Here is a 15,326-nt window from a genome sequence, read left to right on the forward strand (position 1 = left end):
GGTATTGCAGGTATGCTCTTTCTGCTTAAGCAGGCCAACCCTTGGGGCATCATTTATGTGTTATCTACTCTGCCTTCATGCTATTAACAGCGGCGTTCAGTGGCTAAAACAGATTCCACATGGCCTGCAAAGTCTAAAATATTTACTATTTTGTTCTTTTAAAAAAAGTTTAACCCCTAATGTAAGGCATACCATTTCTGTGTACATTTTTATACACAAATTATGCTATTCCACAATGAAAGAATGGCATCAAATACTCATCAACTAGTTTATCTACGAGCTATTAAAAAACACTGATCAAGAAATGTTTAGATACCTGTAGTTCCCTTCCACCTCGGCATAAAGCACGCTGGCGGGAAAGTTCATCTAGTTGATGATCCAGAAATTCCTTTCTTCTATGCATCTCCTGAATATGAGAAGGTAAGTCTTTTTCTTTAAAAAAGAAAAAAAAAAAGATATAAAACTGCTAATTCTAACAAATACACACATATGCATACACAATGAGAAGAAAAACTAGCTTTCAAAACTAGACTACTTCTAGGGTCTCCAAATTACCTTTAATGCCGCCATTTTCTACCATACAAAAAGAAACAGAAATCAATTAATATATACCTTTATTCAGTACTTACTCATTCTGTGGTTAACTTGGCTGTCCAAACTGAATTTTAGGACCTCAGTATTAATAGACTTTTCTGGACCAAGACGTACTAAATTTATATCTCCACAGTTTCCTGTCGATAAAAGTCACACTTAGAGATTAATAAGAACACTGTCAATCTCTGTACATAATAACTATTTCTAAGCAAATATATTAACAATCAGAGAAAGGAGCTAACATGAACTGTTAATCAACCAAATACCTGGAACTGCGCTAGAGGTTCCACACACATTCTTTTAGATATGCTTCATAAGTATCCTATAAGGCAAGGACTTATTTCCACCTAATAAAAGCTACTGAGGTTGCATAACAGTACACTGCAGAGTTGAGATTCTATTACACTAATGCTTCTCAAACTATGTTCGATACATCACTCCATGGTAAAATGTATTTGGGAAATGGCGAGTGAAAATAAAACAAATTTCTTGACCATAGGATATTTCGAAGATGAAGACTTTTATCTATTAATACATGTCTGAATTCCCCAAACAGAATCTTACGCGACCATCAAATGCTTTTCTGCAGAATACTGAGAACCAAGGTTTTGAAACTCTGCTCCACATCACAATGCCACTCCAGGATCTAAGGGACACAAGATGCTGGAAATTCTGGAATATGGTAATTCCAAAAACGGTCAGCAACATTTAACTGGTTGATTAACCACATTTTAATTTTAGGTTAGCACATTTCAGATATTATTTAATCTAAAAATCTCCCACTGCTTCACTGAACTAAACTATAGCAACCATGCAGCGTTTATTAGCACTTATCCCAATCAGACACATCACATACTTGTTTGCTATCTCCTTCCACTGAATCCAAGTCCCATAAGAACCAGGTTTTGTTTTGGTCACTGCCTAGAACAGCAGCTGGCACATAAGTACAATAAACATATGTTGAATGAATAAATGAACTCATTATACAGCTGTCTACACATATTTTTGTTCCTAGTTCAGCTCATTCTTCTAAAATTTGAAGCCATCTTCTCTAACCAACATTTACTTGAAGGTTTCAAAACTGCTAACTTGTGCTTCTACCAGAAAGGTGGATGAGATTATACCCACTATAAGCACCTAAAAATGCTCCAGAAATTAAAACAGACATCCTTCAAATTGCAGGGTGAGCTCAGAAGGATGTAAGAGAAATTCCTAGGGGCCAAAAACAAAGAGAAAGGTAAAACCAGAGGTGAAAGCCCCTGAGCTGCTGTGGCTTCCCTGGAAGGAACAGGGTGAGGGCTGGTCACTCTCTAGGTGCTTAGGTGTTTGTTTTTTAATTTACATACAATAAAACGCAGAGATTTAAAAATCCTTAGTTCTATATAGTTTGACAAATATCTACATCAGCAAAACTACCATTCCAATCAACATACAGAAATTTTATAATGGGGGCTTGGATTTTAGAGCCCACTAGAAAGCAAGAGGGCATGGAAGAAGTGGAGGGATGAAAAAGACGTGAATCTATCTTGGCCTGGGCTTAGCTGGGAGAAGAATAAACTCTCTTCTAGGACTTTCCAACCATAGGCCCACGCCACATGTGGACTTAGAGTCTAAATACATAATACAGAGAATGACAAAGGTGACCCAACCAAAATACAGTTGAGGTTTTAAAAATGAGAATATAGTGAACAATGTTATACCAATATATTTGAAAACCTAAGGTGAAGTGGAAATTTTTCTTGAATAATATGAATTAGCAAAACTCACTCAAATGTAGAAAACTTGAATAAACCAACAATTAAAGACATTCAGCAGACAGAAACTTATCCATCTGTCAAATAATAGACAAAAAAACAAACAAACAAGAAGTCCCCCCAAAAAACAACACTAAAAACAAATTAACCTTCAAGTAACAGGTAATTCTGTCTTATACGAAACATTCCAAATAAATGTCTGAATAACTTCATTTTTAAAGTCTGTATAACTTCAATACTAAATCCAAAGATATGACAAAGAAAAATTACAGGCTGGCCTCATTTAAAAAAATCAATAGCAATCCAGCAATGTGTTAAAAAATAATAGTACACAACCAAGTTGACCTTATTCTAGGAATCAAAGATATTTTCACATTAGAAAAGCATTGTAGGGAATTCCCTGGCAGTCCAGTGGTTAGGACTCGGCACTTTCACTGCCATGGGCCTGGGTTCAAACCCTGGTCGGGGAACTAAGATCCCTTAAGCCTCGGGGTACGTCAAAGAGAAAAAAAAGAAAGAAAGAAAAGAAAGAAAAGAAAAGCGGGAATTCCCTGGTTAGGACTCTGTGCTTCCACTGCCATGCGGGGGGTGGGGTGGGGGGGAGATGAATGAAAAAAAACTGCATGCAATAAAATTCAACACCCATTCATTAAAAAAACTCTAATTAGAAGGGGACTTTTTTAACCTGATAAAGGGTATATACCAAACCCCAGAAACAAACATCACACTTAATGGTGAGATGTCCAAGGTATTTCCTTAAAGGACACCCAGGACCACTGGACATAGTGAAAAGAAGCAAAAATGAAAGTACTGAAAAAGAAGAAAAAAGCTGTCTTTACTGACAAGAGATGTCATTTTCTCTCTAACAAAAAAAATTAAAAATCCAACCTAGACACGACACTTGTGCCACCTTCGTCCCAGCCTTCTCGTGTTGTCAACCCACACCTGAAAAAGTGCTTATTACCCTCCCCTCAGGGAAAGGAAAGTGAAAACCGCGCAGGAACTGTTCTCAGTTGTATAATTTGATACAAACACTTTGGAGCAGAACCAGGCACTATCTAGAAGCTGCACAAATCCTTCAACCCAGCATTTTCATTTCTAGGTATATATACACTAGACCAGTGTTTTTATAAACTCTTTTGACCGTGATCCATAGTATGAGGTACACTTCACATTGAAAGCCGGTACACTCATACCTCACCAATAAAACAAGTTTCACAAAACAATACTTACCCCTCACTACCTACACTCTAATCTTTTCTGTTCTCTTCTGTTCTATCTTATCTTGTTTAAGTATGCTGGTTCTGATCTCCCTAAACTGATTTCACAATCCACTAACTGCTCACAAGCCACAGTGTGAAAGCACTGCCCTAGCAGGCTGTACGACTACTCAGGAGACGTGAGTAAGGACACAGTACTCCAGTGCGTTCCCTTCAGCTGCTGTACAGTACAACACGATACAACTCAGTCACTGCAGTAAACGTTTTCATCCTGCACTGGAGAAACAGGCACAAGTATAGGAATAAAGTTTGAAATAACAAAAAAAAAAATGGGAAAGAACTTACATTTCTATCAATGGATAACGAATAAACTGTGCACTCATACGATGAAATACCCTATAGCAGTTAACATGAATGACCGTATCCACATACAGCGATACATAAAGTCATAATTCTCACAAACATAATGGTGAGTAGAAAAGTTGCAGTTGACAATGCATTTTAAGTTTTAAAAGCAAATGAATTCTACATGTAGCTAATACATATGCAATAAAAGGAAAAACGTGTGTGATCCCTCTGAATAAAGACGACACATCCCAGCTGCTCTTGCAGCTGGTGTGGCTACGGGACTAAGTTCCGGCCAAAAGGAAATAAGCAGAGGTGCTACTGGCAGCGTCTCAGAACTTTCCTTAAAGCACGGCTAGTACATCTGTCCCCTTTTCCTTGCACTTGCTAGATGTGACTACTGGTGCTGGAGCAGCCATTTCTGACCATGAGGTGCACTAAGGAGTGGGGGGTCACACGCAGTGGAGCAACAAGGTAGAAAGACCCTAGGTCTCTGAAGACTCGGAAGCAGAGTCATCACGCCAGTATCATCCCTCAACTGCCCGTCTCTGGGCTTCTGAGTAAGAAGGAAATAAACTTCTATCATAGTTAAGCCACTGTATTTGGAGTGTCTATTATTTGCAGCCCAATTTAATCTTAACTGATTTAAGTCACTGCCAGGTAACCTCAAGGAAAATAAAATTTGGTTAGGGAAGACAAGATACATGTGCTTAGAAGAGCAGCCCGACCCAGAGCCATAACCACGCCACTCAGGATGGCTGGTGTGAGAGTAGATGTTAATAAGGTTAAGTGCACAGAAATGACTTTACACATTCGCTCAAGCATCCCGAATCCTCGGTGGCAATGCTCTTCAGTCTGTCAACTGTACTGAAAAGACTTATCCCTGTGGTATACTTTACATCTCAACTCTTCAGCTTCTCCGCCTATAAAATGTAGATAGTCAGGTTATTTATTGCGTGGCTCAGAGGACTACTCTGAGAGTACTGACACATAGTGAGCACTCGGTAACCGTAAGTGATGACTGCTCCAACTTTTGCGTCACTAAACATCTACTAAGTCCCAACTGAGTGCCAGGCACTGTTCCAGGCACTGGGGTTACTACAGTGAACACATTTTTAAAAGCCCTTGCCTTGGTGGAGCTCATTATATTCTAGCTATATTGAACCATCCAAGGTTCTCTGGCTTTTGGTCCTTTTTCTTTACAGTAAGTTCCACGAGAGTCCTCTCCCCACTTCACTTCCTCATTGCTCTTCCAAGTTTCATCTTAGATATCATCTCCTCTAAAAGTCTTCCCTAACCCTTACACAACTGAATCAAGGGCTGCTCTAAGGTGTTTCAAACTACCCACATTTTACTCCTATTGTAGAGCTTCTACCTTTACAGTGTAATTGCCCACTGATCCATCCACTTCCTGTCTCTTTGAGGGTTTCACGGTTGAAACCTCAGTACATAGCACAGGGCCTGGCACAGAATAAATGCTCCAAAATATTCACTAAACGAACCAGTAAGTACACATGGGCCACAGCCTCAAGTAGAAAAAATTACCAGAACTGGCTTGCTCTTTGTCGTTCAAAGTTACCCACACTAAACACTGAAAACAAAAACAAATTAAAAGCCCACATAAGTATCATACCCAAAGGATTCTTCTTGTCTTTACACTTCTCTTTGAATTCAAGGATAATTTTTTTCATAAGTTCATCAACAGCTGCATTGGAAGGTGCACACACAAGGACACGGTTTTGTTTGATTTTGGCATTGGAGTTCTCATCTGAATGCCCCCTCCTCTGGTTCGACAATTTGCACCAAACAAACAAACAAAAAATACTGATGAGCTCTATTATGCAGTGTTATAGTTCTTCTCTACTGCCACATATATTTGAAAGTTCCCCTAATAAATAGTTAAAAGTAAGTAAAAGCACCTACATCTTATATTGATGTTAAAAAATTACTCTGGCAGGGAATTCCCTGGCAAACGAGTGGTTAGGACTCAGTGCTCTCACTGCCAAGGGCCCAGGTTCCATCCCTGGTCGGGGAACTAAGATCCCGCATGCCGCATGGCATGCCCCCCCCCCCCAAAAAAATTGCTCTGGCATAAAATTTTATAGTAACTTCTCTGAGCCTTACCTTACTATCCACTTATTTTATTCAATATTCAATTCAAAATGTAGCCCAGGAATACATTCAAGATGGTTTCCTGGGATTAGCTGTGACCTATAATAAAGCCTGAAGACCACCGTTCTAGCCCTTAGCATTAGTTTCACACAAGATAACATTTTCTGTTCCCTTTATTTCTTATAACCTTCTCTACCTCTGCTACCGGTTTATCTGATATAGTTCCACACAGTATCAAAAAGATACACAAAAGTGAAGGGAAAAAACACACTTTAGTACTTATTTACACGTTAGTTAAAGTAAAACAACATACTCAATTAAGGGCACAGATGCCCTCGTGCACACTCTACCTCTGTCAGTAGGCGGTACAGGAGGCCCACAATGGTTTTTGATTTTCCTGTCCCGGGTGGTCCATGAATCAGACAGATCTTGGCAACTGCTGGGGAGTGTTTCACCATGGCATATGCAGTTTCTATCGCTTTCTTTTGGTCTTCATTGAAATCTTTTAGGTAGGCAATCTATACAAAAGACATTAGTGAGAACGAGTGGTTGTTCCTGTGATGGCACAGGAGAGCAAGAGAGTGGAAAACATCTGTTTGAATTGCTGCTGACCTTTGTCAGACAGAAGCTTTGGTGATGATCAGGCAAGACCCCAAAATGACCCTTAATCTAAGAACCACTTTCACTACTGGAAAGAGCTACTGATGAGTGTCTACAGGCCTCAGTCCATCTACAACAACTATATTTTTATTTGTGATTCTTATATAAAGATGATCACAATAAATTGTTTTGCACTTTTCTTCTTTTTATTCTGTGGTTCTTCCCATTTTAGTCAATTCTCTCTTTAGACAGTAAAAACATTCCAAGACTTCCTTTCCTAACACAAGTGATACAGTCGAAAAAGCATGGATTTTGGGTCAGATCTGAGTCTACACCTCAGTTTCACTCAAAAGCTAGGTCTCTTAAACTCCTAATCTCTCTGGGCTTCAACCGTTACCAATCATTAAATCTGGGATTCCTTAGAGGGTGAGAACTGACTGAGAAAATGCATATGAAAGCCCTAACACAAGACAGGGGTTCAAATAACATTCCTTTCCTTCCGCCTGTCTCTGTGTTAATTTCCTGGAACTTACACACAACTCTTACAACAATGAGAAATATGTGTTCACACAAAATCACAACTTCATCGTCACACTGGCAACAATACCAGTCAATGCTCCACTGATCATTCAAATGCAAAATTCATTCCATTAAACCTACTCTTACTCTTGCATTTAATCACCTAACAAACAGTTAAGTAGGATGTTCACCTCACATTTTAATGTTGCTCTTCAAGCATATTTTCAATTCCTTTTTGCACTCTACCTTTTTTCCTGAGGTAAGCTGACCAACCTAACACAAAGAACTACTTTGCAATATTAAAGAAAACTAAGCACTAAAAATGTCACTGGGCACACATGGTGACTATGTCTTTGTTGTAGACAAAAGGGAACGTGTGACAGATAAAAATAACATGATGCTTTAACATCTTGACATGGAATGTTCTGACTTTCCCTGTTATCAAATGACTATCACTCACAATTCTCTCAGATGCTGTAGTTAGTAAATCTTTTGTACAGAAGTCCATGGGGTTTGGATTCAGAATGGCTCTGGCCAGTTGGCTCCGACCACTCAGCAAAGACATGGCTTTCAACTTCCTTTGTGTAGTCACCAGAGAGCTGATTACAAGACATTTCACGAATTCATTTAAATTGACTGGTAAATTATGTTGCGTCTGGATGGAAAGGGAACACTCCGATTTCCCATTACGCACTATTATCAAGAAGGAGAAAAAGCAATTTCAGTTACCAGTGAATCACAGTGTCCAGTTAAAAAGGTTATTCAGAACGAGGTGTTTTGTAACATGTTTTTTATACACCATTTAAATAATTTTCTAAGTATCTACTGAATGCCTCCTAAGAACCAGGCAACATTCCTGTCCTCTGGAGGCTTATTTTTTAGAAGAAGGGGGCAGATAAGCAAATAAACATGTCAGGTGATGGTAAGTGCTAGGAAGAAAGCCGAGAAGGGGGATGAGGAAGCGATGAGGGTTGTGAGGGAGTGTTATTGTAGACAGGAGAGTCAGGGGAGGTCTTCCTGATAAGATGATATTTGAGCAGAGACATGACATTAAGTGAGTGAGCCATGCCCGTAACCGGGGAAAGTGGGTTACAGGCAATCAGCAACTGCAAAGACCATGAGGCAGCGAGGTGCCTGGATTATTTTCAGAACAGGGAGAAGGCCAGAATGGCTAGAAGGAAAAGCAGGGAGAAGCGAGCTAGAAGACCAAGACAGTAAATGTGGCTACACTTCATAGGGCTCTGCAGTTAATCACTCTGAACATGACTCTGAGTCAGGTCAACAGCACAGGACAGCTCCGTGCAGGTAAGTGACATGCACTAACTCACACATTAAGAGAATCACTTATTGCGAATGAAGAATAAACTGCAATGGAAAAAGCACAAAAAGACAACTTAAGAGGCTAAAATCTAGGTAAAAGTGAATGGTCGTGTGGGCCAGGAGGTAGCAGGAGAGGTGGCGCTTGGATGTAGGATATATGGCAAAGGAAGATCCAATAGGATTTCCTGATGCATTAGATGGAGCGTGTGAGGGAAAGCAGGACTCAAGGATGACTCTGAGGTTTTGGGCTGAGCAACTGGAAGAACGGGATGGAGGTCCCACATGCTGAGATGGGAAAAACCGAAGCAACAGCAGATGTCAGGCAGTAAATCAAGTGTTTCTTTTTGGAGTAGGTTTGAAATGTCTAATAATCTCCAAATGGAGATGTCAGATAGTTGGATGCATGAGGAGTTCAGGGAAGGAGACAGAAACCGTTTCGAAATCTTAGAAACAGAACTTCGGCAAATGTAACCACTTGTAAGAGTTGAAAGCACAGATGAAGCTATACATCCCTGTTGCTAAACGCATCTTGCACAAAGAACTGAGCTCTAATCACACAATAGTAAACATGGCACACCAGTTATGATGCGGCACAATGTTGAACTCTAAGAGCTTTGTTGCTATTTTTAAGGTATGATGCAAAAAGGTGAAGGAATAATGATCACATATTCTCTTCACATGACAGAGACTAAGAGAGCAGCAATGTCAAAAAGGCAGCTTGGCATGTATCAAGCGTGTGGACTTCGTAGTCAAACAAAATTAGGTTTCAATTCTGGACCTAGGGTTGAATACTAAGGATGTCTTTGGATAAGTTACTTAACGTCCCTGAGCTCTGACTTCCCAATGAGCAGGGAACAGACCATTCTGCTCTGCAGGGCTCTGGGGAAAGACGATAAACGCGCGCAGGAAGGACAGGGCACACTGGCTGGCACATGGTCAGTAGTCCTTAAATTCAAGCTAACATTATTTTTGTTATGCTACCTTAGGGAGAGAAGTCCCTACAACACAATGGATGGGAGTGATGAAACACTAAACCCCTCTAGTTGCCTTACAATTAGTTATGTGTTTGGTCTGCTCATCAATAATTAGCCACAAAACCAAGGTTGGAATGTGATTTAACAAACAGATGGTTTGCAAATTGTCTGTTTTATAACAAACACACTGACAGATGAAGGAATTTACTAGAAGGAGAAGACATTACAAAAGAAAGCTTTTAAATCCTAAGTCTAAAGCAATAAATGCTGGGCCTTTTCCAGCTGAGTCTAGAAAAACTAAAAGAGGACTCTGAATGGTAAGTAATCAACCTAGCAAATACAGTCTGGTAAACATAGAGCAAATATACATCTGGTAAATGTACAGCAAATATAGGGCTGGTAAATGTATAGCAAATACATGGCTAGTAAAGCCTAATTTAGAGAGAAATTAAACGATGAGCTGCTGACAGATTTCTCTTCAATGTCTCATTAGGTACTTACTGACTGAAGTGCGGCGGAATTTATGAACATAACCACAATAATATTCATGCGGATCTTGCATGCGATGTCTCTCTATATCCTTCTTCTCTCCATTTAGTCTTTCAGGAACCAAAAACACCAAATCATTTTCCTTTGGATGAAGCTGTTTAGCTAGTTCACATTCCTCAAGATAAACTATAAAACAATAAGAAGTCAGCATTTATTCTAACAGAACTGTTTTACATGAGATTAAAGGATATTAAACCCTTGTACTAAGCTCAAGCAAGTATACAGCACTAGTGGACTTTGTACATACTTCAAAATGATAGTCTAAGCTAGTCAGCATTGTCAAATATTGATCACACAGTATTATAAAAGTCTTCTTAAAAACTGCTACAAAGCCAAAATAGATGAAGTCATAAAAACAAAAGTAGCTAATTAATTTCTTTTCCTTGAAGTTTATCTTAGTTTTTAATCAAGAAATTTTCACTTTTGTGCCCTACTTTCAAAATCCCAAGAGAAAATCTGGAAACAGATCCATGTACACATAAGAATTTTGAGCCTACTAGTGGCATTTCAAACAAGGTGAAAAGGACAGTAGTAAAATAAACGGGGCTGGGAAAACAGAGCAAGCTCTGAAGTTAAAAAGTTCAGTACCAACTGCCAAATCCAGCAACAACATACTGAACCAAAGCACGAAGTACTAGGATTAAGTAGACTGAACTACTAAGTCAAAAAAGAATTTTTAAAATGCATCATGTAAGAAATGTCTATTTGAAGGCATCAGAGAGCAAATACAACAATGAAGAATTATTCTGTTGAGATCCAGAACAATGTGGAAATCCATAGGGGTCAGCCCAGTATTTTCCCTAGAAACATCTGAACTCTTCAGGGAGTGGCAGCCAGGAATTTGAGCAGTACCTGGGATAGCCTTGTACAAAAAAAGAGACAAAAACTGGACTCCAGGGCCTGCATAGATAGAGTGGGCATCCTGGTAGCCCTCAAGCTTCAGGTTGGGACCATGAAGGACGACACCCAAGAATGAAGGCAGCTTCAATTCACCCGAGTACTTCAGGAAAGCTCAATCCTTTAAACCAGATTAAGATGATCCCACATTGCTAGTACTCCCAGAATCCTGGCAGAAGCAAAGAAAAATCCTCTCTGGAAGAAGACATCCTATCACCCTAGGCCTCTGATTATTTTTTAAATAACTTTCCAAAGACAATGACCAACATATTAGAGATAAGCAAAGCACCAGGAGAGAATACATGAACTAGTAGACTCAACAAACAAACAAACAAAAAAGGGCTGCACAAGGCACTACACAGAGTACAGTCGTACAGTCCTTGAATTGGTTCCAGGACCCCCGCAGACACCAAAATCCTCAGATGCTCAAGTCCCTTATGTAAAATGGCGTAGTATTTGCATATAACCCACGCACATCCTCCAGTACACTTTAAATCATCTCTAGATTACTTATAATACCTATTACAATGCAAACTCTATGTACATAATTGTAAATCCAACATAAGTGGTATGTAAATAGGTGCTGGTGCATAGCAAATATGTTTCTCTGGAATATTTTTCCCTGAATATTTTCAATCCACGGTTGAATCTGATGATGCAAATCCCGCAAATACAGAGGACCAACTGTATGTCTTACACAGTTTAAAATATAGAGTTAAAATACATAACAATAATAATATACAAAGTGGAACAGATAAACAGGGTTAAAGTTTTTAAGATTTTGCCTTATCTATGGAGACACTTAAAGTATCGATTAAAACTGTAAACTTTTAAATCAATCAATGCACGCTGTAAGTTTTCACCTGAACTACTAAATGGCAAAAGAGGTAAAAATTGAGGTATAATTTCCAAACTAAAAGAAAAGAAAAAAATGAATGGTTCAAAGGTCTCACATATATGTAAAGAGTATACTCTAGTTCTATCAGTTTTTTCTTTATATATTTTATTAGGTATTCAAAATGGTCCTATCTTCGGTTAACTGAACTTGCTCTCACTGTGAAATACTCTCTTTTAATCTCAAATAATGCTTTTCTGCCATAAAGTCTATTTAGTCTGGTATTAACAGAGCAAAACAAGTTTCTTTTAGTTGGGTTTGCATGAGTAGCTTTCTCCAATCTTTCTCTTCCAACCTTTCTGTATCCTTATGTTTACATGTATTACTTGTTAACAGCATATAACATGCCAATACTGATCTTGAAATAACTTTTTCTACCCAAAGATACTAAGGCTACTTAGAAAATCACAAGCTCACATACAGGATAAAAAATATAGATGGGATCGATTATATCAGGTAGCAAAGAAAGCTCTCAAAGACTAGTAGGGTCCTGTCTAACGGGCTTAGGAGCCAACTTGAAGAAGCCAATTACAAAGACTTGAAACAGAAGTGTATTTAAGTCCATGTGTTTATAACGAAAAAAAATTTTTTAAAAGTTCATTGGTCAACCCAGCACTTGCAGAGAATTAAGTCATTATTTTGAAAACTGGTCAGGAGTCAAGTATCAATACTTATTCTACCCTTCTTTATAAAGTATACTACTGAGTAATCAAATAATATGGAGCACTTTCTCTTTATAGAACTACAATAGCTAATAAATGAAGAAATGATCAAATAAAAATATCACCATTTTGTATCCTTTAGTAAAATAATTAATCTAGGCATTAAGGATCAACGGTTATAGAGCAACAGTCAGCTCTACCCACCACCAGAGCCTCCCATCAAGCCTCTTAGATAGCGTCAACCACCAGAGGGCAGACAGCAGAAGCAAGAAAAACTCTAATCCTGCAGCCTGTGGAACAAAAACCATATTCACAGAAAGACAGACAAGATGAAAAGGCAGAGGGCTACATACCAGATGAAGGAACAAGAAAAAACCCCAGAAAAACAACTAAATGAAGTGGAGATAGGCAACCTTCCAGAAAAAGAATTCAGAATAATGATAGTGAAGATGATCCAGGACCTCGGAATAAGAATGGAGGTAAAGATCGAGAAGATGCAAGAAATGTTTAACAAAGATCTAGAAGAATTAAAGAACAAACAAACAGAGATGAACAATACAATAACTGAAATGAAAACTACACTAGAAGGAATCAATAGCAGAATAACTGAGGCAGAAGAACGGATAAGTGACCTGGAAGACAGAATGGTGGAATTCACTGCTGCGGAACAGACTAAAGAAAAAAGAATGAAAAGAAATGAAGACAGCCTAAGAGACCTCTGGGACAACATTAAACGCAACAACATTCGCATTATAGGGGTCCCAGAAGGAGAAGAGAGAGAGAAAGGACCAGAGAAAATATCTGAAGAGATTATAATCGAAAACTTCCCTAACATGGGAAAGGAAATAGCCACCCAAGTCCAGGAAGCGCAGCGAGTCCCATACAGGATAAACCCAAGGAGAAACACGCCGAGACACATAGTAATCAAAGTGGCAAAAATTAAAGACAAAGAAAAATTATTGAAAGCAGCAAGGGAAAAACGATAAATAACATACAAGGGAACTCCCATAAGGTTAACAGCTGATTTCTCAGCAGAAACTCCACAAGCCAGAAGGGAGGGGCATGATATACTTAAAGTGATGAAAGGGAAGAAACTACAACCAAGATTACTCTACCCGGCAAGGATCTCATTCAGATTTGATGGAGAAATCAAAAGCTTTACAGACAAGCAAAAGCTAAGAGAATTCAGCACCACCAAACCAGCTCTACAACAAATGCTAAAGGAACTTCTCTAAGTGGGAAACACAAGAGAAGAAAAGGACCTACAAAAACAAACCCAAAACAATTAAGAAAATGGTCATAGGAACATACCTATCGATAATTACCTTAAACGTGAATGGATTAAATGCTCCAACCAAACGACACAGGTTTGCTGAATGGATACAAAGACAAGACCCATATACATGCTGTCTACAAGAGACCCACTTCAGACCTAGGGACACATACAGACTGAAAGTGAGGGGATGGAAAAAGATATTCCATACAAATGGAAATCAAAAGAAAGCTGGAGTAGCTATACTCATATCAGATAAAATAGACTTTAAAATAAAGAATGTTACAAGAGACAAGGAAGGACACTACATAATGATCAAGGGATCAATCCAAGAAGATATAACAATTATAAATATATATGCACCCAACATAGGAGCACCTCAATACATAAGGCAACTGCTAACAGCTATAAAAGAGGAAATTGACAGTAACAATAATAGTGGGGGACTTTAACACCTCACTTACACCAATGGACAGATCATCCAAAATGAAAATAAATAAGGAAACAGAAGCTTTAAACGACACAGTAGACCAGATAAATTTAATTGATATTTATAGGACATTCCATCCAAAAACAGCAGATTACACTTTCTTCTCAAGTGCGCACGGAACATTCTCCAGGATAGATCACATCTTGGGTCACAAATCAAGCCTCAGTAAATTTAAGAAACTCGAAATCATATCAAGCATCTTTTCTGACCACAACGCTACGAGATTAGAAATCAATTAAAGGGAAAAAAAACGTAAAAAACACAAACACATGGAGGCTAAACAATACGCTACTAAATAACCAAGAGATCACTGAAGAAATCAAAGAGGAAATCAAAAAATACCTAGAGACAAATGACAATGAACACGCAACGATCCAAAATCTATGGGATGCAGCAAAAGCAGTTCTAAGAGGGAACTTTGTAGCTATACAAGCCTACCTAAAGAAACAAGAAAAATCTCAAGTAAACAATCTAACCTTACACCTAAAGGAACTAGAGAAAGAAGAACAAACAAAACCCAAAGTTAGCAGAAGGAAAGAAATCATAAAGATCAGAGCGGAAATAAATGAAATAGAAACAAAGAAAACAATAGCAAAAATCAATAAAACTAAAAGCTGGTTCTTTGAGAAGATAAACAAAATTGATAAGCCATTAGCCAGACTCATCAAGAAAAAGAGGGAGAGGACTCAAATTAATAAAATCAGAAATGAAAAAGGAGAAGTTTCAACAGACACCGCAGAAATACAAAACATCCTAAGAGACTACTACAAGCAACTCTATGCCAATAAAATGGACAACCTGGAAGAAATGGACAAATTCTTAGAAAGGTATAACCTTCCAAGACTGAACCAGGAAGAAACAGAAAATATGAACAGACCAATCACAAGCAATGAAATTGAAGCTGTGATTAAAAATCTTCCAACAAACAAAAGTCCAGGACCAGATGGCTCCACAGGTGAATTCTATCAAACATTTAGAGAAGAGCTAACACCCATCCTTCTCAAACTCTTCCAAAAAACTGCAGAGGAAGGAACACTCCCAAATGCATTCTATGAGGCCACCATCACCCTGATACCAAAACCAGACAAAGATACTACAAAAAAAGAAAATTACAGACCAATA

The 15,326-nt window shown here is 38.5% G+C and overlaps 1 protein-coding gene across 4 annotated transcripts in view; it reads right to left on the reverse strand.

Moving 5' to 3' along the window:
• Positions 1 to 15,326, reverse strand: part of SETX (senataxin) — an 84,155-nt gene that overhangs the window by 21,560 nt on the left and 47,269 nt on the right. For all 4 annotated transcript variants that reach the window (XM_059925908.1, XM_059925907.1, XM_059925905.1 and 1 more), the window contains 6 exons: positions 9,940 to 10,113; positions 7,605 to 7,837; positions 6,376 to 6,543; positions 5,547 to 5,697; positions 630 to 731; positions 317 to 432 (listed from right to left, as the gene is read on the reverse strand). In XM_059925908.1, the coding sequence (XP_059781891.1) occupies positions 317 to 432; positions 630 to 731; positions 5,547 to 5,697; positions 6,376 to 6,543; positions 7,605 to 7,837; positions 9,940 to 10,113 (944 nt within the window). The remainder of the gene's footprint in view (positions 1 to 316; positions 433 to 629; positions 732 to 5,546; positions 5,698 to 6,375; positions 6,544 to 7,604; positions 7,838 to 9,939; positions 10,114 to 15,326) is intronic.

Source organism: Balaenoptera ricei, chromosome 6 (genome assembly GCF_028023285.1).
Source record: "Balaenoptera ricei isolate mBalRic1 chromosome 6, mBalRic1.hap2, whole genome shotgun sequence".
NCBI classification, from domain to species: domain Eukaryota; kingdom Metazoa; phylum Chordata; class Mammalia; order Artiodactyla; family Balaenopteridae; genus Balaenoptera; species Balaenoptera ricei.